The sequence below is a fragment of the Hemitrygon akajei genome, unplaced genomic scaffold (assembly GCF_048418815.1).
Source record: "Hemitrygon akajei unplaced genomic scaffold, sHemAka1.3 Scf000045, whole genome shotgun sequence".
Classification (NCBI taxonomy): Eukaryota; Metazoa; Chordata; class Chondrichthyes; order Myliobatiformes; family Dasyatidae; genus Hemitrygon; species Hemitrygon akajei.
The window spans coordinates 3,083,018-3,109,392 of record NW_027331931.1 but is presented as its reverse complement, the minus strand read 5'-3'; the positions used below and the strand labels follow the sequence as shown (position 1 = coordinate 3,109,392).

Here is a 26,375-nt window from a genome sequence, read left to right as displayed (position 1 = left end):
ATTGATTTCATCATGACAAATGTACAATGTGTGAGCTTGTAACGTGCGGGAATAAATAAGCTGCTCCTGACTCACTCACAGTCACACAAAATTAACTGACCGGCGACACCGAATGACAGGTTGAATCATCAGTCCCGTTTCTCACCGTCACTCTGCATCGGGGAACCGATGATTATAAAATCACAATTCAGAGATCCCTGTAGATCCAGGGTCACTGCCGAAGTATTTGTCAATTTAACATCATTGTATCTGCCAGACAGCCGAAAGTACTGTCCTCAGCAAAGTAAACAAAAGGATTCTCTCCCCGGATAATCCCACCCCGGGATACTCGTGTCCTAGAATGAACCCGGCCACTGGGCTCTTCCTGACTGTGCAATTCCGCAGAGCCTAACTTGTGTGAGATCTCGAACTTGGTCATGCGTCAGAATCAGCGGCATTGGACAAGAGGAGGAAATACGTCACTGCAGGACAGCTTCAAAATTCACAAAGCGCGAGACTAGAGACCGTTCCGTTAGAATCATTAGGAATCAAACCTGGAGTGCGGGCATTAAAGAGGAGCTTGGGGAATCGGTGAAAATGTCACCATAAGTGTGGGGATGTTCACGCATTCAGATGTTCAAAGGATCACTATCAGTCCAGGTCTGTGATCCTGCACCGATCTTAGTTCCTTCTCCCCGGTCTCACTGAACCGATTCCCCACCAGTCTGAAACACATTGAAGAACAGAGATGAAATAAACAGTTTACACATCATTGTCAGTAACAGGGTACGGGGATAATGTTTCAACATGCTCACAGACCAATACCCCTGATATTTTATCACATTGAACGTTAACACAAACACTCACCGGATCCACTCCAGATTTGGGAGGGTCAATATGAGGCGACAGAGAGCGGGTGCAGATCGGTCTGTGAGGGAGTTAATTCCCAGGTTCAGCTCCGTCAGTGATGGGTTTGTACTGAGTGCGGAGACAAGATGCTCGGCACCAGAATCTGTGAGGCCAACCTTCCTCAGCCTGCAGATAACGCGAGAGAGTGGGAATGAAAGACAGAGAGACAGGGTCGGTACAAATCCCCAGTGTTTATCAGTAACACAATTACTGATCCCATTAATGTTCAGTGTCAGACACCCAGTGACTGTAAACACAATCTCCCACAGTCTGGTACTTACTCCAGTTTCTGTATTTTACACACCGGGTTCCCCAGAGCCGCAGACACCAGTTTCACTCCTGAATCTCCCAGTTTATTATGACTCAGGTCCAGCTCCGTCAGTGATGGGTTTGTACTGAGAGCGGAGGCGAGATCCTCAGCACCAGAATCTGTGAGACCGACATCCCTCAACCTGGAGATGAGAGAGGCAAACAGTGAATAAGAGAGAGACACAGGAGATGGTACAAACCCCTAGTGCTTATCAGTAACACAATTATTGATCACATTAATGTTCAGTGTCAGACACCCAGTGACTGTAAATAAAATCTCCAACAATCTGGTACTTACTCCAGTGTCTGTATTTTACACTCCAGGTTCCTCAGAACCGCAGACACCAGTTTCACTCCTGAATCACGCAGTTCATTTTCACTGAGGTTCAGCTCCGTCAGTAATCGGTTTGTTCTGAGAGTCGAGACGAGATCCACGGCACCAGAATCTGTGAGACCAACATGGTTCAGCCTGGAGATGAGAGAGAGTGAGGGTGAAGGACACAGAGAGACCGGAGACAGTACAAATCCCCAGTGTTTTTCAGTAACACAATTACTGATCACATTAATGTTCAGTGTCAGACACCCAGTGACGGTAAACACAATCTCCGACAGCCTGGTACTTACCACAGTTGCTGTATTTTACACTCTGGGTTCCTCAGAGCTGCAGACACCAGTTTCACTCCAGAATCTCCCAGTTTATTTGCCCCAAGTCTAAAGTCAAACAGACAAATTGATGAAAAAAGTGATTCAAAAACCGTGAGTCTGAGAAACCCTCTCTCACTCGGATATTTCAGGAAACATTAAAATTTTCAGTAAATCACTGATTGGAGTTCCCATCACTGTCAATGTCCCTCACTGACCAGCTCCAGGGTATTCACCGAATGTCAGTAATTTAGTCTGTCGGTGTGACCCTGTAAACTCCACACATTCTGTCTCACTCCCAGACGGTGAAAAGAAGTGTTACTGACTTGAGAGCATTGGTAGGGTCAGGGCAGAAATGTGGGAGATATACCCACAGTGAGGAGGATTTGTGAATTATAAATTCACAAATTATAATTCCGATAGGAGATGTGGAAGAGGCACCACCTGAGGAAAAGGGATAGGAAGACAGAACATGCAGGTGGAAGGGGATGGGGAAGAGAGATCCAACAGGAGGAAGGAGAATGGGGAAGAGTCCAACATGATAGGTTGATCCAGTAAAATATTGCACGGGAGGGGTGTGTCTGAACTGAGACCCAAATTTGGAAGGGGAGAAGAGCCCAAGGAGTCTGAGTATCTAGTAGTGAGTGATGGTGATAGTCACACATGGGGAAGGGCAGGGGAGGACAATCTCACAATGGTATTTCTTTCCTTCTCACTGGGACAGTCTGCTGACGGTCTCTTGTCCCTCACCGGTTGGGGGTGTGAATCTCAGACCCACTGCTGCAGTCAGTGTCGGTCTGGGAGTCAGTAACAGTGAGAAGGAATATTGTCAATGGACGTGTCACAGGCAGTGAGAAACACGGCCATTCCTGTGATTTACTACCATTAAACCAATGGCCATTGTCCACTGATCTGATGAAGTCTCCAACATCCCTTCACAAGGAACCACAGAACCCTCCGGTCCTTGGGAATTACTGACCTATACCATGGTCATTTAACACAGTCTTTTATTACCTGATATCCTACAGTTTTACCCAAATCGTTTTACATTGAAACAGCACAATGGAACAGTTTCATAGTTCAGAGATACAAATCAAGTTACCTCAACTCCTGGCACTTGTGCAGCCCGGGTCCCAGCCGCTGGATTCCTTCACACTGAATGTGACAGTTCTCCACGTCGAGGTGTTTTATTGAATCACAGAGTCCGATGACATGAGACAGGACTGCGCAGTCAATTGGAGTCAGTGTCATTTCACTGAATGAAAGTGTTTTCACAGATCCCAGTGCGGCCTGAGCCAGCCAGCGATTCTGAGACTCAAACAGGTAGTGCAATGTGTTCAGGAGGCTCTTTTTACCAGCTTCACTCCTCGTGTTTCCACTCTGGCGTTTAACCTCCTCCTTCACCCAGTCAATCACCTGGCAGGTTGTTTCATGAGGAAATGGGCCCAGAAACTCCTCCAGGCCCCGAGCTGTCATTGGGGAGGAGAGACCAGCAACAAAACGGAGAAATACCTCAAATCGCCCATCTGTCGTGTTCTGGGCTTCAGTGAGGAATTTCAGGATATCCCCGGGATGTGGATTCAGGAATTGTGCGACTGCAGCTACAAACTCTTGGATAGTGAGGTGTGGGAATGTGTACACCACACACGGGGGAGCATCCCCTCCTTCCAATAGCTCCATCAAGTACCCGGACATGAACTGGGAAGGCTGAAGATTGTTCTTGATCAAATCTCCATCTGTAAATACAATCGTCTTATCAGACACTCCTCTGAAGGCCATCTGACCAACCCTGAGTAACACATCACGGGGGTTCTCAATCTCACGGCCGTGGTTTTTCAGGATGTTGTAAATATAGTTGGAGTACAGTTGGGTGATGGTCTTGGGAAATTGCTGCGGGTCCCTGACTCTTTGTGTGAAGAAGGGTCCCAGTGCCAGAGCGAGGATCCAACAGTAGGAGGGGTTGTAGCTCATGGTGTACAGGATCTCGTTCTCCTTCACATATTTGAAAACAGCTGCTGCCACCGTCTGATCTTCAAAATGTCTGATGAAATATTCCTTCCGTTTTTCATCAACCAATCCCAGGATTTCAGCCCAGACACTAATCTCTGCCTTTTCCAGTAAGGGCAATGCAGTGGTTCGGCTGGTCACCAGCACTGAACACCCTGGGAGCAGCTTACCCTGGATTAAACTGTACACAATGTCAGACACTTCACACCACCACTCTGGATCTGAGCACTGCTGGTCGCATTCTGTGTCTCTTCGATTGTCAGCAAAATGAATTGTGTGCTTAAATTCATCCAAACCATCGAATATAAACAGCAATCCCTCTGGGTTCTTCCAGACCTCTCTCAGGTTGTTCCCAAAGTAAGGATACTGATCCAGAATCAGTTCCCTCAAGTTTATTCGGCAATTAATGGTGTTTAAATCCCGGAATCTGAAACTGAAGACAAACTGGAATTGTTGATATATTTTCCCTGCGGCCCAGTCATAAACAATCTTTTGCACCATTGTTGTTTTCCCAATCCCAGGGATTCCGACCAATGCTGCAGAACTCCCAGATTTGGATTTAGTCTGGGAAAAGGTGCTCTGGAACAAGTGATCTGTCCCGATTTTTTCCAGTTCTCCACTGAGATGCTTCTGTCTCCACTCCTCGTGGACTCTGCCTCTTGCCAGTAGCTCATGTTCCACCAGACTCCGATGTTGAACAGTAGAAATGACCGTGAGCTCAGCGTATCGATCAACCAGCTGGAAAACCTTCACCTTCTCCCTCATCAGGATCGTGTTCACTCTCAGTGTTTCAGTCTGTGCCCGCAGAGTCTCCTTGTGTATCTGTTGAACGTCTTTCATGGGAACAGAGAACATAGTCAAAAAGTTCAGTAGCTCAACTGACAAAGAATATTATAACTGCATTTCAAGATTCAGTGTTTGAGATTACATGAATTAATTCATTGCATCCATGGATATTAGGACATAAAGTAAAATGCTGTTCACAGACATCGGAACTAACAGGGATGCATGTCTTAGAAAAGATACAATACTGATATTGTGATACTAGTTACATGTGAAGGCGAACATTCCCCTGATATCCTATTGCAATCCTGACTGCACATCCAACACAACAACATTTCACACTATTTAACGCATTGTTTGCATCATTATCAGACGATGTTAATGTTCATCTGCTGTGGAAATATGGAGAGCAGGACACTGTGCATTTTGGTAAGTGTCCACTACTCTTGCATCAAAACAGGAGCAGAATATGCGGGAAATACTCCGGTCGGGCAGCCTCTGTGGAGAGAGTCACAGTGATGTTTTGTAATGATAACCCAACGGAATGAGAAGAAAGAAAGCTGATAGTTTTCAATGTCAGTGATGGAGGAGGGGTGGAAAAGTGGAGATGAATCTCCATGAATGGGAGAGACCAGAAGCGTCTCAGTGATGGACGTCGTATTTGTCAGAGAGCTTAGTGAAGTGTTGGCAACTGGTGACGATCACTCTGTGAGGCGCTGTATTGTTGACAACAATAAATCGGTAAATTGCCATATTATTGGCACATGCACCGAGGTACAATAGACAACCTTTCTGCATGAGATGCAAATACATCATTTCATCATATCGGTGCAATGAGGCCGTACAAGGAAAAAGAGAACAGAATAGCTCAGGGAAACAGTGTTTCAGTTGCTGAGAAAATGCAGAGCAGGCAGACAATAACGTACAAGGCCAAAGTGTCATTGGCAGGTCAGATTTTAATTGAACTACGCTCCTAAACTGCAGAGATCCTCACCTAAAACTACTGTACTATGCAAATGTCTGAGGTACAGACAAACACACACACACATATATATATATATATATATATATATATATAAACCGCATAGACTCGGATATTTGCTACTAATGTGTAAAGGATGCAGACTGAAGCTGTCACTTTTAAACACCAATGCAAAGCCTTTACATTGAACCTTCATTTTGTCTTTTATTTCCTAGTTTGCACTTTATCCCATTGTAATGCACTATGAACTACATCGTCAGGGTAAGAATTGCTTTATTAATAGGTTATGATTTATTTTTTCTAAGCTCACACTGGTTTTTTCTGAGGCGCAGGCAAGCCAAACACACTCATCTCTCAATTGATAGGAAATTCCGGACTACTCTAGTGGTGTTTAACATTGTTGCTTTCTGTGGATTTACATAAATATTTCTTTGTAGAACTAATTGTTTAATGTTATTATGTAGTGACTTTGGGATGATACCAGTTGCAGATATTACTATTGGGACAGCGTGCTGCACAGTCTTTCAGTTTATTTTGCTAATTCAGCAGATTTCTGGTGTTTTTCAGCAATTGATTTCTGTATGTCACGTGTGTTTGGAATGGTTATGTCTATTCAGTAAGTAAGTTCTTCTTGACTTTTTATCCTGGATACATTGTCCTCTCTGTAATGATGGATCAGCCATAGTGTAATTTGCAGGACTTTGATTCTAAAACTGAATCAGGTTTGTATTTATAGTAAGGTACTGTGTCTTTTAAGAATGTGCACTGTGAAGCAATATTTTGATGAATGATGCTTTCCACTGTAATTAATCAATGCTGCAGGATATTGTAATGTGTTGGATTGTATCTCTTGTCTTTGTCTGAATTTATCATCTTCAAATTGTGGGTCTTTTGTTTTTGTATTTTAGATATTTTCGTGCTAACCAACTGTTCCCATGTTGCCATAAGAAATCCTTCTGTTTCTGGGATGAAACCTTCAATTAAGAGCCAGCCGTTCTTGTCAAAATCTAGTCTGCTCAAATCGTGGCGATATCTTCCATGGAAGGACATGCTCTTCCATTCGTTATCTTTTTAGAACCATAGAACCATAGAACATTCCAGCACCAAACAGGCCTTTTGGCCGTTCTTGGCTGTGCCAAACCATTTTTCTGCCTAGTCCCACTGACCTGAACCTGAACTATATTCCTCCATATACCTCTCATCCATGTACCTGTCCAAGTTTTTCTTAAATGTTAAAAGTGAGCCCGCATTTACCACTTCATCTGGCAGCTCATTCCTCACTCCCACCACTCTCTACGAGAAGAAGCACCTTCCCCAATGTTCCCTTTAAACTTTTCCTCCTTCACCCTTAAAACATGTCCTCTGTTTATTTTTCCTCCCCTAGCCTTAGTGGAAAAAACCTGCTTGCATTCACTCATCTATACCCATCATAATTTTATACACCTCTATCAAATTTACCCTCATTCTCCTACGCTCCAGGGAATAAATTCCTAAACTAGTCAACTATTCTCTGTAGCTCAGTTTCTCAAGTCCCGGCAACATCCTGGTAAACCTTCTCTGCACTTGTTCAACCTTATTAATATCCTTCCTGTAATTAGGTGATCAACACTGCACACAATACTCCAATTTCGGTCTCACCAATGTCTTATACAACCTCACCATTACATTCCAACTCTTATACTCAATACTTTGATTTATAAAGGGCAATGTACCAAAAGCTCTCCTTACTACTCTTGTCTAGATGTGACGCCACATTTAGGGAATTTTGTATCTGTATTCCTAGATCCCTCTGTTCTACTGGACTCCTCAGTGTTGAACCGCCCCTCTCTTTCGCCTCAGACCCTGATACTCTAACGTTTATCAGTCTGGCCAAGAGCTTAAATCATCATCCAAGCACCACTTCACTCACTTCGATACGGTCTGGGGGCGTAGATTCCGGTATCGTCCTGTACCCGACTTTTCAATTTCAACCCGGCACCCAGTGCCTTCCAAACATCTGGTTCTGTCGCTTCAATACTCCGGGGAACTGTACCCAACATTTCCTACTCGGCCTGGTGCACAAGTCAATCGGACTTCGGGATTCTCCTGGCTCTCGGCCTCAGCCCTGCCGCATCAAATTGCCTCCAAGTCCAAAGGAAAGTTATAGGCTATTGCTTAACCTCAGTGCGTTCGAGTGCACATAATGTGTTCCTAAAACTTTTCATTCAGTCCCTCTTTTTTTCTTTGTAAGTTTTCCAGATCGGTAACAGGCCAACATATTGCACCAAAAGAATATTAATATAGGTATACCGAAAGCGCTTATCACTTTGCTGCATTTTGACGATTGCATCGCAGATTTTCTTAAGCATTGAAGTAAATTCCAATTAAACATTTCCCTTTATTGCAGAATGAGGTATTTTCATTGTTTGTTGATATCGACAATACTTATATATTTCATATTCATCCATCGGTTGCATTGTATTCTGCTGATGGCACAGGGGAAAAAGTGGTTCCTTGTGTGAATGTCCTCAAGCTCAGGTACCTCCTCCCCAACTGTAGCAATAAGAATTGGGCATGGCATGAGTGATGCGGTTCCTAACTGATGGATGTGCCTCTTTGGAGCATCGGGCTTTGAAGATGTAAAAAGACCCTAATGGTAGTTATATACAAACGCCCAAACAGTAAAAGGATGTGATCGACAAGTTACAGCGGGAGACAGAAAATGCATGCCAAAAGGAAAATGTTACAATTGTCATGGGGGATTTCAATTTGCAGGTAGGATTGGTAGTCAGGATGTTGTGGGATTCCAAGAGGGGGGATCTCTTGAATGCTGTGGTTGAGACCACTAGTGGATCAGCTATTTTGGATTGCATATTGTGCAATAGACTGGAATTGATTAGAGAGCATTAGGTAAAAAACCCTATCGGGGTAAGTGACTATAATATGATGGCCTTCACCCTGAAATTTGAGAAGGAGAAGTTAAGGTCAGATATATCAATATTACAGTGGAGTAAATGAAATTATAGAGGCATGAGATGAAATTATAGAGGTGTGCAGAATTGATTGGAAAATAACACTGGCAGGAATGACGGCAGAGCAGCAATGGCTGGAATTTCTGGAAGCAATTCAGAAGGCACATGATATATCCGTCCCATGGAGGAAGAAGTGTTCCAAAAACAAGAAGACACAACCGTGGCTAACAAAAGAAGTCAATCCCAAAGAGAGTGAGCATAACAGAACAAAAAACAGTGGGAAATTAGAGGAAGCTTTTAAATATCAATAAATATCAACTAAAAATCATGAAGTTAAAGATGGAATATGACAGTAAGCTAGACAATTATATAAAAAGTCAATTCCAGAAGTTTCTTCGGATGCATAAAAGAGAAGAAAGAATGGATATTGGACCGCTGGAAAATGAGGCTGAAGATGTACTAATGTGGAACAAGCAAATGGTGAATGATCTGAAAAAGTATTTTGCATCAATCTTCATGTGGAAGACATCAGCAGTATGGTGGAAGTTCCAGGTATTGACGGGTCATGAGTATCTGAAGTTACCATTACTAGAGAGAAGGTTCTTTGGAAGATGAACGATCTGAAGGTAGACAATGTTGGGACCAGGTAGGATGCTCAGAGATCTTGACACCTTTTTGAGGACAGGTGTGTGCCCCCTCATCTTAATCTTTGTGAAGTCCAATATCAATTCCCTTGTCCTACTGACATTGTGCTCAAGATTTTTGCTACAACACCACTCAACAAGCTGAAATGTTTCGCTCCTCTGCGCACTTCCATCACCATCTGAAACTCTGACAATAATAGTTGTGTCTTCAGCAACGTTAGAGATAGCACTAGAGCTGTGTCTAGCCACACAATTATGGATGCAGAGAGAAAAGAACAGTGGGATAAGCACTCATCATTAAGTTGCGCCAGTCTTGATTATCAGCCAAGTGGAGATATTATTTCCATTCCGCACAGACAGTGGTCTTCTGGTGAGGAACTTAACAATTCATTTGCAGTGATAGGTTCGGCAGCCCAGGTTCTGGAGCTTTTTGATCATACCTGTTCAAACGATCATGTTATGTCTGACGTAAGTATTATTATCCTCCGGGTGATCCATGGCCGCGGAAAGAGCCAATGAAATCGCATCCGCTGTAGACAAATAGTGGTGATATGCAAATTACATTGGGTCTATGTCCTAGCTGAGGCAGGGGTTGATTCAAGCCATAGCCAACCTCTCAAAGTCCTTCATTGTGGAACTGAGTGCTGCGGGACAATAGTCATTAAGGCATCTCACCCTGTTCCTCTTGGGAATTGTTATGACTTCTCCCTATTAAAGCAGGTGGGAACTTACAATCAGAGCAATGAGAAGTTGAAAATACCATTGAATACACACGACAGTTAGTTGACACAGAATTTCAGAGCCCTAACAGGTACGGCATCGGGGCTGCTCCCTTGCAAGCACTTAACGTATTGAAAGACCTTCTGAAATCGGCTTCCGAGTCAGAGATCCCAGGGTCAGTGGATGCTGCAGAGACTCTCATTGCAGTAGTTGTATTCTCCATTTCAATGCGTGCATAAAAGCTGTTAATCCCCACTGGGAGCGAAACATCTCCGAAATTCATTGTGTTTGCGCTTTGTGGGAAGTAATGGCCTGCAAGCACTGCCAGAGTTGACGTGCATCCAATTACGCCTCCAACCTCAATCAGAATGGTTATTTTGCTCTTGAGATAATCCTCCATATGTCATACCTGGCCTTCTTGCGCAGTCCTGGATCACCAGACTTTAATGCACCGATATTGTCCTTCCCCAGACATTTACAAATCTCTTGGTTCATGTACGGATTTTGATTCAGCTATGTATAATATATTCTGGTAGGCATAGACACATCCACACAGGTTTTTAGAGTCAGTAATAACTGGGGAGTATTCATTCAGATTTGAATAAAAATGTTGAACAGTCCAGTCTATGAACTCAAAGTTGTTTTGTAAGTGCTCCTGTGTCTCCTGTATCTAAACCTTATTGGTCCCCTCTACTGTTGCTGTGGTCTTCAATATCTATCCATAGATCAGACTTTCCAAATTACAGGTGTAGGATGGCACAGTGAGATGATTGTTGCATCACAGTGGTCCTATGTGTTACTCCTCTGGTTCCACAAGTGATATGTTGTTAATAACTATTTAGAGACTGTTTCACGCTAGCTCGGTTAAAATTCCCCAAGACGACGGGGAAAACATCAGGGTGTGCTGTTTATTGATGCCTGTCGCCCCGCTCAATAGAGACTGTTGGACTCGGGCCTGTGGTGGGCTATACCCCGCCACCAAGATGATGGCTGAAAACTCCCATGAGAGATAAAGTGGAGTATAGTTGTTCCCAAGATCTTCCAGGTTCAGAGAGCAGGACTGGAATAGAACTGCCATGTTTGTACACCACCAGCAGTGGATAATGAAGCATGCTCCTACTCCTCTGCCTTTGAAATATTCATCAGTCCCATCTTGATAGTAAATGTGATGTCAGCGATCTGTAAAACTGCATCTAGAGTGACGGGGATATCCAGGTCTCCCGAAAGCAGAAGAACACAACAATCATCCTCTGCAAACTTCGATTATATTTTCCAGAAACTGTATATCTGTCAGCAAAATAGCATATGCAAGTAAGAATCCAGCCCAGTTTCTGCTTTCTGCTTTCCGTAAAGGGGAAACGCTCTAGCGTCTGGAGACCACCATCCGATATTTATCAGCTTTGAATAGCAATAGTGTAGCAATAGAGATTTTAACTGCCTTAACATGATGTTGCTTGCTGCATTATTTAAGTGTTTAGTTGTGGATTCCAGCTCTGGAAATCTAACATGAGAATATTCGATTTATTTCCATCAGGGCTGCTTGCATGAGTGGCCTTCTTAATGGTACTACAAAATCTGTTGTATGTTCTGCACTTATCAAGACCAAAGGTGATGTTTCTATCTTTTCAAAATAGCTCTACTATTTGAATTAATTGTTTTACCTTTTATGGATGGAGAGTATAATTTTAATTCATCCATGTATCCATGTATAGAAGGTATGCCAAGGTATAATTTGTTTGTCTGTATGTTTCATTTTGCTAATTTGTTACCCTATCTTTATACAATTCAGTAAATTAGTGAGAAAATTTAAAACCAGGCAAAACCACCATGGATTTAAAGAGTCGCACTGAGAAATATCTCCTTTTATTTATTGGTGGTTGTTCTTTTTTGATTGAGAATAGACAGAGCGATTAGAGCACGCCAATGCTTCATCATATATTGTGCGAATTTCGCAAGTGTTGGGTGTATTTGTGTACATTATGAACTTCTATTAACAACGAGTGTGGGACAGAATCAAATGTTTTTGATAGTCAATGTAACAAAGTGAATGACTTTATGCTTTTCCTGTTGGCTTGAATTGGCTATTCTCAGTTGTTCCTTACAGCTTTTCATACCCTTACTGCACACTTTCTGCTCTTCGCAAGTATACTGTGGTTACCTAAATGAGAGGTGATTATTAGTGAGATGCATGATGTTACAATTTCATATTTAGTTTGTAAAACAATAGGAGGCTATTTTGATGGGTTATTTGTGATTTCTCCTTTAGGCAAAAGATCCGTTTTATCTTATTATTCAAAAGTAATTATTATTATCTTACCTCTTTCAAATATGGACTTTTTTAATATTAAAGAGCACATGTTTCTTCTGGATAACCCCACAGGAGGGGACCTCCTCCCCACTCCCCTCAGATGCACCCTAATAAAATGTCTGAGGATCTTATGTTTCACTGAAATCTAATCTTAAATGTCTAAACTCCAACAAGTATAAAATCGGTCTTCCTTCATAAATCATGTGAATAAAACTCCAGAATAGGTCATTTGCTCTGTTGTTTTATGTCAGTGGCTTACAACTCGCAGAATACGCCTTATTATATCTAAGAAACGTTATGAAATGTGTTGCTTTTTGGCACAGTAGAGCGCAGGACATAAAAACTAGTATAATTGACAATAAGAAATGAAAGAACTATATACCGCAAAGCAGGATTAGCAAGGTCATGTTCATGGACTGCTCAGAAGGCTAACTTAGAAGAAGAAGCTGCTCCTGAATCAATTTGCATCAATTGCAAATCAGGGAAAGAAAACCCATCAACAACACGGACAATACAATCCGATGGAATCCAACACTCGGCAAGAAGTGTAATTTAAATAACAGATGCATGAATCAATTGATCAGATGGTCAGTTTTTTTTACAAGTGCTGCTGAAGGATTAGTGGTGCTGACGTTGCAAGAACCTCTCAGCTCTTCTTCAACAAAGCATCATATCACATTTATGGCGAAAAGAACTGAGACTTTGCTTTACATTACATTTAAAACACTGAACCTCTTCAGGACTCATGCCAAGAGGTTCAGGAACAGTTATTATCCCTCAACAAATAATTCTTCAAACAGAGCGGAAACTAAACTTGCCCCATAGGATTGTTCCCACATCCTATGAATCCGCTTATATATTTATTATTATGTATTTCTTCTGTATTTGCAGTCTTTTGTATCTTGCAGACTGGTTGTCCAACCTGTTCGGTACAGTCCTTCACTGGCCCTATTATGGTTATTGTACTTATTGAGTAGGCCAGGAACAAAATGAATCTCTGGGTCGCATATGGTGACATATAAGTGGTGATAATAAACTTACTTTTTACTTTGATATTATTATATGTGTTGTAAATAAGAGCTCATCTTAACATAGAATGTGACCTTTTAATAGTCTTAGAAATGCAGAATTAAAGTTGTCCTTGATACTTTCAGGTTTATGTATCTTCTGCCCAATGAAGAAGTGGAAGTATGTGAGTTGGATTAGGATCAAGCAGCAAGACAATCCCCTGCCCCTTGCGTGAGTTCCTCTGAAATTTACCTTTCAATTCATTGTACTCTTACTCTGAGATAACTAACCTAGATGTCCCGATTTTCAATTTTCTATGTAACTCCATAAAATCTCTCTTCAGGACCTAATCACATTTCCTACTTGTGTCATTTGTGCCAATTTGTTTCAAGACCTCTGGCTGCTTTAGAATGCCATGGATCCATTCTGGGACATCCATGACACTGACACCTGGGAAGCAACATACCATCTGTGTATCTCTATCGTGCCCACAGAACCTCGTCGCTTATCCTCCGACTATGGAATTTCCTATCACCACTGACGTCCAATTCATCTCTTATCTCTTCTAAGCCACAACACCAGACTCAGTCCCAGAAACCCTGTGACTGCAGCTCTCCCCTGGTTAGACATTCTCTTCAACAGTATCTAAAGTGGTATACTTATTATAGAGGGAAACGGCCACAAGTATACTCTGCACTGATTGTGCATTTCTTTTCCTTCTCCTGACAGTCACCCAGCTCCCTGCCTCTTGCCCCTTCCCTGCAGCTCTTATCTATCACCTCCTCATTCTCCCGTATGAGCAAAAGGTCCTCGAGCTGCTACTCCAGTGCTGTAGCTGGGTGCACCTGCTGCTGTTGTGGTTGTCCAGGAGACTGGAGGTCTCCAAGAACTCACACATCTCAGCACAGTACAAAAGACTGCCCCTGGAGGTACTCTCACTCCACACTCCACTCCTATGCCCTATCAGATAAGGAATGAAGAATTAAGAACAAAAATGGAATCTTACCAGATACTTCCCATAGCCCAAGCCTGACGAGCCAAAACTACATCACACTCTGACCCACTCACAGCAATGATGGCCTGAGGAATGATCGCTTCACTTGCCCTTGCATTATTTTGAATGATTAATAAAGACAGATAACGTATAAAGAAGTGACCCATGACTGGGAATGTCATCACTCACCTATCAGTTGAGTGGGTAATTCAGATGACCCTCGGGCGATGTTAATGTATTCCTCTGGATCAGGGTCTGTTTAATTCAAAGAAAAACGTCCTTGAAAACAGAACTAAAATAATTTAAACTGTTTATTTCAATGTGCCTTTGTGTTCAGTGCGTGGTTTTAACATACCTCGTTCCTGTATTTCCCTCAGTATTCTGTCCAACTTCGGTAACTCAGTCCTCCATGCCACAAAGGATTCCCACATCGCCCTCCGGGCCCGGGAGCCTTTGCCCATCACCAAACTGAGGAAGAGTCTGGAACTCTCTGCCCGGTTTCCCTTCTCTGTCAGCTCAGTGACTTTCTATAAAAGGAAAACAATGAATTTATTGTGGAGCAGATAGAAAGTCAGAAAGAGTTTTTACATGATCCTGTAAGCTCCTGTTGCTTTAATAAGAATTGAATAAATTTAAGAATTTATGTCTGACATGTTAGATGTTTCTTCTGGCACAACAACTGCTGAAATAAAACCTACACCACATATTTAGCCATAGGTTTGAGGATTAGTGCAGCAAAGACTTCTATGAATGTTATTTTTCATCCAAAGAAAAAATTTCCAGGGACGTTCCTGATAGGGTCTGCATTAACACAATTATGCGGAAACAACGCAGAGTAAACCAGCATGTAACAACAAAAGCAAAAGAGAGGGGGGACTGAGGGAGCAAAAAAAATGGATTTTGGGACCGAATCTCAGACACATTGGGAGAAAATTGAATTCTCAGAAGCTGAAATGCAGGTAATCAGAACAGCCACATTCAGATTAACAGGCATTCAGCATGGCCTGGAACAGATACGGGTGGGAATCATATCTGAAAATGCATGTTAAATAACTGCCATTACAAACCCACTGTTGACTCTTCATCCCTATTTGTCCGTTGAGGAGTAACAGTTTATAACTGCTGATGAAGATAAATCACGCAGCCATGAGCGGGGATCTCCAGGATGAATTCCCGGTGCTGAAGAAGGAACGGTGAGATTTCCCAAAGTCAGGGTGAGCTGAGACTTGAAGTGGATGCGCCAGGTGGCAGTGAGCAACATTTCCACTGCCTAGCCGTGGTTTGATGGATTTGCAGGTTTGGGAGATGCAATCAGTGCTGCTGAACTTCTGCACAAACTGCAGGCAGTTTCTGACGGAGCAAAAGGATACATAATATTCATTAACTTGATGCCAGAACCATCTACCCCGCGTGATGCTCAGCTTCAGCTGTTGCAGGGGTAACATGCCGAGGCAAATGCCGGCGGCACCATCGCACTCCTAACTCACATCTTCACAGTAATGAAAGGATTCACTTAAACGAGAGACATGCAGCCCCTGTCCTGCCCTTACAGTCATGTTTTGTGTGGCATCCATGACATGAATCGAATGAATTGACTTTACTACTTACATTCTTAATATACTAGAGGAGTAAAAATCTTTGCGTTACGTATCCATCTAAATGTGCAATGTGTAGTTTGAAGTAATTGATAATAAGTAGCAACACACACCAAATGCTGGTGGAACGCAGCAGGACAGGCAGCATCTATAGGTAGAAGCACTGTCGATGTTTCGGGTCGAGACTCTTAGTCCTGCCGAAGGGTCTGGACCCGAACGTTGACTGTACTTCTCCCTGTAGATGCTGCCTGGTCTGCTGCGTTCCACCAGCATTTTGTGTGTGTTGCTTGAATTTCCAGCATCTGCAGATTTTCTGGTGTTTGTCGTCATAATAAGTAGTATGTACAACAGTCAATACAACATAGAAATACAGTTGTGTCAGCATGAAAAAATACAAGATTGCACTTAATCAGGATATCAGGAGGACCAAAATAAGGCACGAGGTTCTTTGAGCAGACAAGGTGATTCCGAATATCAAGGGATTCCTCATACATGTTAAGAGCAAAAGGATTGCAGGGGTCAAAATTGGTCCTCTGGAATATCAAAATGGTAATTCATGCATGGAACCAAAGGAGATGGGGGAGATTTTAAATGCATTCTTTGCATTTATATATACTCAGGAGATGGACAAAGTATTTTGAAGTGAGGCCAAACTGCATCAACTTCATAAGATCTATACACATTATAGATAAGGTGTCTGCTATTTTGAGGTGAATCAGGGTGGATAAATCCCGAAGGCCTGACTAGGTGTTGCTTGCGGGAGGCAAGTGTGCACATTGCCACGGCCCGGGCAGAGATAATAATATCATCCTTAGCGATAGCAGAAGAAGCAAAGGATTAGAGGATAATCAAAGTTGGAGGGAGGAGAAGATGGTGGCGTGACGCAGCGTGCGTGGTCTCTCCGGTGAACGATATCTGTTATTTGTTAAGTAGGTTACCGTGCACAATTCTGATTTGATGGAGACAGACGTGAGAGCGTGGAGGAACATCTGGAGAAACTTCTGAAATGCCCGCTTCACTGCCGCTGCTACTGTGCGGTCCGGAATCTCCGGAGGAGAAGGCCTCTGAGACCTCGGCTTTGCTTGTTTCGGCGGCCGGGACGAGGTCGAAGGCCCTCGGCAGAGGATGGCACTTGGGAGGCTGTATCAGAGGGGCTGGTCGGAGGCTCGATGTTTTCGGACGGACTCAGAGTCTGCTGTGGTCGGGTGCTTCCAATGCATCAGTTGTTGGTGCCTGGAGGTTTATAGCAGGGAGAGTTTCTCCCTTTCTGCTGCCTGATATCGGGACTATTGGAGTCGATCGGGACTTGAGACTTTTTTTTAACGGTGCCCATGGTCTGCTTTTATCAAATTATGGTATTGCTTTGCACTGCTGTAGCTATATGTTATAATTATGTGGTTTTGTCAGTGTGAGTCTTTGTTTTGTCTGTTTTTTTGTGGTATCACTCTGGAGGAACATTGTATCATTTCTTAATATGTGCATGCATTTCTAAATGACAATAAACGAGGACTGAGTGTCCTCATAACCTAAAAAAAAAAGTTGTTCTGCTGTTTCAGAAAGTATCTAAAAATAACCCAGGGAATTATAGGTTGATGAGCCTGACACCAGTCGTGGGAAAGTTACTGGAAGGTATTCCAAGGGATGGAATATATTGGTACTTACGATAGACGTGGAGTGATTGGGAATAGTCAGCATGGCTTCATGTGTGGCAGGTCATGTCTAACGAATAGAAACATAGTAAACATACAGCACAATACAGGCCCTTCGGCCCACAAAGCTGTGCCGAACATGTCCCCACCTTAGAACTACCTAGGCTTTACCTATAACACTCTATTTTTCTAAGCTCCATGTAGTCATCCAGGAGTTTCTTAAGGGACCCTATCGCTTCCGCCTCCCCCAAAGCCGCTGGCAGCCCATCCCACACACTCACCACTGTCTGTGTAAAACAAAAACTTACCTGACATCTCTGTACCTACTTCCAAGCACCTTAAAACTATGCCCTCTCGTGCTAGCCATTTCAGCCCTGGGGAAAAGCCTTTGACTACTCACATGATCAAAGCTTCTCATTATCTTGTACATCCCAATCAGGTCACCTCTCATTCTCAATCACTCAAAGAGAAACGGCCGAGTTCACTCAACCTATTCTCTTAAGACATGCTCCCCAATCCAGGCAGCGTCCTTGTAAACCTTCTCTGCACCCTTTCTATGGATTCCACATACCTCGCATAGTGAGGCGAACAGAATTGAGCACAGTACTCCAAGTGGGGTCTGACCAGGGTCCTATATAGCTGCAGGATTAACTCTCAGCTCTTAAAATCAATTTGAAGGTCAATGCACTGTATGCCTTCACAGAGGCACAGAGTCAACCTGCTTAGCAGCTTTGGGAGACCTATGGACTCAGACCCCAAGATCTCTCTGATCCTCCACACTGCCAGGAGTCTTACCCTTAAAGCTATATTTTGCCATCATTATTGACCTACCAAAATGAACCAGCTCACACTTATCTGGGTTGAACTCCATCTGCCACTTTTCAGCCCAGTTTTGCATCCTATCAATGTCCTGTGTAACCTCTGACAGCCCTACACACTATTCACAAAACTCCCAACCTTTGTGTCATCAGCAAACCTACTAACCCATCCCTCCACTTCCTATTCCAGGTCATTTATAAAAAATCACGAAGTGTAGGGTTCTTAGAAAAAAAAACACATAGATTTTTTCAAGCAAGTTACCCAGAAAGTTGCTGAAGGCAAGACATGGATGTTGTCTACATGAACTTTAGCAATGCACATGACAAGGTCCCACATAGGAGGTCGGTCAAGGAAGTTCAGTTACTCAGCATTCAAGATGTGTTAATAAAATGGATAAGATTTTGGCTTCATGGGGGAAGCCAGAGAGTGGTAGCAGATATTTGCCTCTCTGACCGGAGACCTGTGACGAGTGGAGTGCCGCAGTGATTGGTACTGGGTCTGTTATTGTTTGCAGACAATATCAATGATCTGTGTAATAACGCAGTTAACTGGTTCTGCAGATTTTGCGGAGGACACAAAGACTGGTACTATAGTGGACACCGAGGAACACTAGAGCTTTCAGTGGCATCTGGACCAGCCGGAAACATGGGCTGAGTAATGGCAGACGGAATTTAATGCAGACAATTGTGGTGTTGCACTTTGTAAGGACCAGCCAGGGTAAGTCTTGCACACTGAATGGCCAAGGCACTGAAGAATGTGGTAGAAGAAAGGGATCTGGAAATAGAGGTACATAAATCATTGAAAGAGGCGGCACAGGTAGATAGTTCGTAAATCATCTTTTGGTCTCTGGCCTTCATAAATCAAAATATTGATTACAGAGTTGGGATGCCATATTGAAGTTGTATAAGATGCCGGTGAGGCCTAATTTGGAGGACTGTGTGCAGTTTAGGTCACCTATCTGCAGGAAAGATGCAAATAAGATTGAAGGTGCATAGGGAAAGTTGACCAAGATATTACTGGGACTGGAGGGCATGAATTATAAGGAAATACTAAATGAATTCGCTCATAATACTTTGGAGCGTAGAGGACTGAGGGGAGATTTGATAGATGTTTACAGATACGATAAACACAAGCAGGCTTTTACCACTAACGTTCGGTTAGACTACGACTAGAGGTCATGGCTTAAAACAAAATGTTCAAGGGGAACATGAGGAGGTACTTTTTCACTCAGATGGTCGTGAAAGTGTGGAACAAGCGGTCAATGAAAGTGGAGCAAGCCAGGTGGATCTCGACGTTTAAGGGAAGTTTCGATATGGATATGGATGGTAGTGGTATGGAGGGCTGTGGTCTGTTTGGAGGTTGATGGGAGTAGGCAGTTTAAATGGTTCGGCATGATATAGCTGGCGCAGTACTTCTCTATGACTCTTTGAATGGTCAGCCACCCATTTGTTTGGGAACTCAGATGGACAGCAGAGCAGGTGTGATTGGCAGCTTTCCCTCCCTCCTTCCCTCACTGACTGCAGTGAAGCCAGTGGGTCAACTGAATTTGACTGACAGCCCTGACGAGATGAGGATTGAATTGTAGTCTGAATGCCTTTCCAACAGTCCAGATATACAGCCACTGTTCTTAAACCCCACTGATAAATACCGGTGCGAGAGGAAAATGTGACACTGAAACTGTAGTTCCCAACGCTCCACAACTTACCAGGTTTTACAGCTGAGGCCAGATCTTCTGCAGACAATTCAGGGATCTCGTTGGCCACGTAGAAATGTTAGAACATGTCGGAGATTAATTTTGATCACTTTTCCCTCTGATACCAGTGACGATACATTAAATAGACTCACCCCATGTTCCTGCGCAGTGAGATGCCCCTCCTGTCTCAACATCCAACTGAGTCTTTCAACACCTTCTTCTATCGCTTGTTTCAGTCTGTCCCTGTAGAATTTTGTCAGTTGGTATAGTCGATATTCAGCCCCCTCTGCCAGGAGGTCAGAGATTGTAGACTCTGAGTCTGCGAATATAAAAAGGAGCAAGTGGGCACCATCCCAAATATGCCTCTTCTCCACCGCTTTTACAGCACTCACATCATGTCTCGAAACTCCTGCCTTCAGCTACAAACACAGATTTTCTCCCAAACTCCAACACTAACCTTAAAGCCAACCCAACAACGTTCTGGGAGTTACTTTACCAGAAGGACCACATTTGCAAGAAATCAACCCCTCCACGCCACCCCCTCATTCGGTTCAATTTAGGATGGGCAACACATGATGGGGATGCCAATGCTATTCACTTCCCAGAGATACTCTATCCATCCAGGTGTCCCTTAATTCACATACCGGAAATGCACTCTTCATTTGTACAGCTCCATATTTTCTAATACACATTTCCAGTAGTGGGGTAACAGGTACACCACTACATCACATATACCAGTCCCACACATTTCCCCTCCCCTCTGACCTACCCTCCAATAAGACCTCACACTTACCCTCCCGATTGGAAGACAGCAAATGTCATATCACTTTTTGAAAAAAGGATGTAGCAAAAGACGGGGGGACAGGTGGATGTCGTATACTTGGATTTCCAGAAGGCGTTCGATAAGTTGCCGCACAAGAGACTTAAGAATAAGATATGGATGCATGGAGTTGGAGAAAGTGTATTGGCATGGATAGTGGATTGGTTAACCAATAGAAGGCAGAGAGTTGATATAAATGGGTGTTTTTCCAGTTGGCAGTCTGTGGTGAGTGGGGTGTCGCAGGGGTTGGTGCTTGGCCCGCAGATGTTTACCATTCACATTGATGTTTTGAAAGAGTGGACTGAGTGTGGAGTAGCAAAATTTGCTGATGACACTAAACTGAGTGGAAAAGCAAATTGTACAGAGGATGTGGAGAGTCTGCAGAGGGATATAGATAGGTTAAGAGAGTAGGTCAATTTCTGGCAGATGGAATATAACAATGCTGAATGCAATATCATCCACTTTGGAAGGAATAATAGAAGAGCAGATATTATTTAAATGGTGAAAGATTACAGCATGCTGTTGTGCAAAAGGACTTGGGAGTGCTTGTTCATGAATCACAAAAATTTGGCTTGCAGGTACAACAGGTTATTGAGAAAGCAAACAGAATGTTGGTCTTCATTGCTAGAGGGATTGTATTCAAGAGCAGGGAGCTCATGCTACAACTATACAGGGTACCGGTGAGGCCGCACCTGCAGTACTGCGTGCAGTTCTGCTCTCCATACTTGAGGAAGGATATACTGGCTTTGGAGGCAGTGCAGAGGAGGTTCTCCAGGTTGATTCCAGAAATGAAGGGGTTAATCTATGAGGAGAGATTGAGTTGCCTGGGACTATATTCTGGAATTCAGAAGAATGAGAGGGGATCTTATAGGAACATACAAAAATTTGAAAGGGATAGATAAGACAGAAGTAGGAAAATTGTTTCCATTTGTCGGTGAGCCTAGAACTAGGGGACATTGCCTTAAGATTCAGGGGAGAAGATTTAGGAAAGAGATGAGGAGAAACTTTTTTCCCAAAGAGTGGTGAATCTGTGGAATTCTCTGCCCAGGGAAGCAGTTGAGGCTTCCTCACTAAATATATTTAAGATACAGTTAGATAGATTTTTACATAGTAAGGGAATTAAGTGTTCAGGGGAAAACGCAGGTTGACGGAGCTGAGTTTACAGACAGATCAGCCATGATCTAATAGAATGTCGGGGCAGGCTCGATGGGCTGGATGGCCTTACCCTGCTCCTATTTCTTATGCTCTTATGTTTTTATGTTCTCCTCCCTGCCGCATTCTGCGAACACATCACCCTCATATTTCACTCACCCGCTCCTTGTTGGGGATTTGACAATTCCGTCTTTAATGAGCTTCCAAGATCACAGACAGTGACCCCACTTGTGCTGCTTCCAGAGTACGGATCAGTGTCCCTGATACCTCTGTGTCTGGGCTGATTTTGTTCGGCTTTCTCTGCGGCCGGACTGCATCCGCCTGGGACACCGCTCTCAATCCGACGCTGCTTTGGTACCTTGCTTCCCTTGTCCTGATTATCTTCCATCGATGCATTGCCTGGGAAGAATCTCTTGACTGCTGTCCAGAACCATTTCCCACCTGAAATAAATGATGAATTGCAGGTTATACTGGAGTGATTTGGAGCTGAGCAGAACAAGGATTCACAATGGGTGGGCACAACTGAGCCAAAACTCTGGCTGACCAGATTTGGATTGGGACTGAGCTGGTGAACGTGAACTGCACTTCCTACTAGTTACTGATTCTGATAAGCCGGTGACAGGACACATGCACTCCCAGAAAAAGAACAGGATAGACACAGTAATACTGATCACTAACTTGGTGCTGATGACCAGGGAATCTAAAGGGAACAGCGTCAGGTGATACCGGGTAATATTACTGAGTGTATTTTCCACAAGCAGAAAAATCCCTGGGTTACACGCTGTCCAATCGCCTGTGTCACACACAGATGAGTCACTGGATTACAGACTGTCCTATCCGTTTGATCACACATACTTCATTCACTGTGCAACAAACTGCCCACACCACTGGGTGAAAAACAACTATTTGCTATGCATCTCCTGCTCTCTTTAACTTTACAAAATGAACCTATTCTTTGGTGCACTTTTCACGTTCATCTCAGACCCCTTGTAAATTTACATAACCCCCTTCACTGTCCGTTCTACCACCAATATTGCTGACACCTGCAAACTTCCGAACAACATTAACAACTTTACCTACCTAATCTTTAAAATAAGGAGCAAACAGTAGACCTTGTGCCCATCCACACTACAGGTCATAAGCCTCCAAACTGAATAGCCCGCCAATTATTAACCTTCGTATTCCTTCCTCCTAGCCAGTTTTGTATCCAGATGGCTGGCTTGCCCGCAAGAAAATAACCTCAGTATTTTTTGTGGTGTCTATATGTACACTGATAATAAATTCAATTAACTTTGAACCCCGAAGTTTCCAGGTATACAATGTGTGGAGTCGACAGAATGTTTACCGTTATTAGCTGCAGCGCAGAATATAGGTGCAGGGAGATCTTGTGACAAGGCTATAAACTGTTGGTTGAATCAGTTGGAATAGTGTGTGCGTTTCTGGTAACAACACTACAGGAAGGATGTATTAATACCGGAGAGTTTGCAAATTGAACATTTCAATTACAAGAGATTGGATTGGATGAGCACATTTTCTGATTCAGAGTCTCAACTCAGACTTAGATTATTCATTTCCCTCCATAGTTGCTACCTGACCTGCTGAGTTCCTCCATCATTGTATGTGTGTGTATGTGTGTGTGTGTGTGTGTGTGTGTGTGTGTGTGTGTGTGTGTGTGTGTGTGTGTGTGTGTGTGTGTGTGTGTGTGTGTGTGTGTGTGTGTGTGTGTGTGTGTTACCCGCTCTAGATCCCACCTTGAAATGCAGTGGGATTCATTTTATTCCGACACACCTATAACATTACATTGACCCGATTCTTTTTTTTGATTCAATGTTTGTCTCCTGCTGTTTTATTTTTCCTGTGACATTTCAGCATTCAAACTCCCTTTTTTTTGAGAAACCAAATTCACCATTTGTCCACAGCGCAGACATTCATTGGGGTATTAAAACTCCGAAACAAACCGCAAGTATATCTACATATCTACAGTAAGTCGTCTCCTGATCCTTTGCCATTCCCAACGCTGGCAATGTTCTCGGCTCGGCTACAAAAAATACATTTCGTAAACTCCCCTCATCTCCTTTCCGCAGCAGCCAAGAAAACCAGGGGCGGGGGGGGGGGGGGGGGGGTTTGATAGCTGCCTGTCCAAAACATGAAATGCTGTGTTATCACACAATTTCTGAAATTGCGGAAAAGTTCCTATCAGCTGGCACTGAGTTTTATTAATGAAAGTTGGAGATGTCTCACACATCAGTACCTCTCTAGAGGCAAAACAGACCCTGACTCTTGACTTTTACATAACCTACAAACCTGCTGTTGCATTCCTGTTTCACTCACCACCACCTAATTCAGAACCTCCTGGTTTTTTCACACAAGAGAAGATTTGCATGGCGAGCGAAGTGATTTCACCATTACCGGTGACAGGTCCCTGCGCTGCACCTGTTACGTTGATCAATTACACAAGGCCGCAATACCAGTTGGATCAATGGCCCTTTTGGATGAAACTTTAACATCTGTGCAAGTTTCTTCATCTGAAATCTTGTGCAGTAACAGGACGGAAGTTTAATTATAAACTTCCCAGTGAACATACCTGTAGCCATTCTGATTCTGACTGAAGATTGCTAATTGTCGTCGACTTGTTTACACTTTGTTTCCGGTGCGGGGAAGCTCCACCTGCTGGTGATGCTGTGAATTACACAACAAGCAAACAGTGAGTCAGAGTACGATTGAAAATATGACAACAGGTCCATCCCCTGTATCAGAGCAGCAGTTGGATTAGGGGCCAACCCTTCCCCGTTTCTATCAACTTTTGTAAGTCTGTCCAGTGATATCTGACGCTTCCTATTGATAGAGTCACAGATCAACAGAGCACTGATACAAACCCTTCTGCCCAATGAGACAATGCCAACCACAGTGCCCACCAAGATGGACCCAATTTCCTATGATGGATCCATTTCCCTCCTGGCCTCCTCACTCCATCTACACATCCCAACTGCTTCTGTAATTAGACAACTGTGCCTGCCTCATCCACTTCCCCTGGCAGTTCCCTTCACATAATCACCAAACTATTGCATGAAACCGTTGTTGGTTTTGCAATCTATTTACCACTCCTGCCAACTTAGATCACCTATAAGTTACGGCAATCTTCACTGTCAGCACAGTCTACTAATTTTATGTCATCCGTGAACTTACTGGTCAAGCCTTCTGCACTCGCATTCAAATCATTGCTACAAAATAACGAATTTTAAAAGTTCATAGCCTGTAGCCCTGGCGGCACACCACTTGTTACCCACCTTCATCACGAGGAGAAAACTTCAATCACTATACTTTGCTTGCTACTTTATGCTAAAGTTAAATCCATCTAACTTGCTCTTTCTGTTGTCCGCATGAAGGGCCTAAACTTTCAGACCAGGCTGCCATGTGGGATCTTATCAAAGATTTTGCTGAAGTCTAATACAGAACATCCATGGGAAAATATCTTCGAATTTTCACCTCTGCTTAATGTCTGGTTCACAGTTTCTGACAATGTAATTAGTAGAAAAGTACTTGATGACGTCAGGGTGCGTAAATATAAAGCATTGGTTGTCATTTGCTTGTGAGGACTGAATGAACTGTGGTGTTTGTACATTGTGTTACAAAAAGGTTTGCTATCAGCAGAGGCTTCTATGTCGATATACTCGAGTGTAAGTAAATATTGCAGCTTGCAACAACCAGAGCGGTCAATGACATGTTACTGTAGCTCATGGTAATTCCATATTTCTGCAATCACTACAGCGCAAAGCATTTATGGTATAAATCGTTATCACATTTTGAGATGATTATGGGGTAACGCAGACAAGCAGGGAAGCATCGGAACCGAGCACAAGTTACCATCGGAAGATGCAAGATTTGAAATGAGCAAACACTGAGGGAATGTGAGTGGCTTTAAAGAGCTGGAGTGATTGCAACTGGGTCTGGCAGTGGCATAACTGGTACTTCTGGGCACAATCAGTCTTACTCCAACTATTTTTTACCTTCCATTGTACCGGTATATAATATCTAAAGGACCAGTGTTTCAATGGGACTCACCGAACTCTCTCCTGACTGAATCAGTGGCAAATCTCAGTCAGATGGGTTCTCTCCAGTTGATACTCTCAATCCTCAGGCTCGTTCACATGTTACTGTTCGCTTGTCTTCAGTCATGGTTTGCTTCCAGATGTGGGTATTTCTACTAATAAATCTCTCACCGCAGGTCTAACTTTAATTAGAGAGATAATAAAGCATGTTAACAGTATAAAGGAGAACAAAACATTTGTGCTCAATATCCTGAAAGCAAAACTCACTGAAATTTAAACATTGAAGACAAATTTAACAACCTCAGTGAATAAATCTGTAATTGTCCCTCACACATCACAGAACCTGAGATGAAGGAGTCATC

At 43.2% G+C, this 26,375-nt stretch overlaps 1 protein-coding gene across 1 annotated transcript; it reads right to left on the bottom strand.

The window, feature by feature from the left end:
• Window positions 1-26,136, bottom strand: LOC140720559 (NACHT, LRR and PYD domains-containing protein 12-like). Its single transcript, XM_073035396.1, has 12 exons — window positions 26,027-26,136; window positions 24,549-24,643; window positions 22,124-22,405; window positions 20,145-20,311; window positions 14,592-14,763; window positions 14,426-14,491; window positions 2,942-4,679; window positions 1,822-1,908; window positions 1,496-1,666; window positions 1,170-1,340; window positions 847-1,014; window positions 1-704 (listed from the first exon to the last, which is right to left on the bottom strand). The coding sequence occupies exons 2-12, from the start codon at window positions 24,556-24,558 to the stop codon at window positions 617-619; spliced, it is 3,120 nt and encodes a 1,039-aa protein (XP_072891497.1). The 5' UTR covers window positions 24,559-24,643; window positions 26,027-26,136; the 3' UTR covers window positions 1-616.
• Window positions 26,137-26,375: the final 239 nt, after the last annotated feature.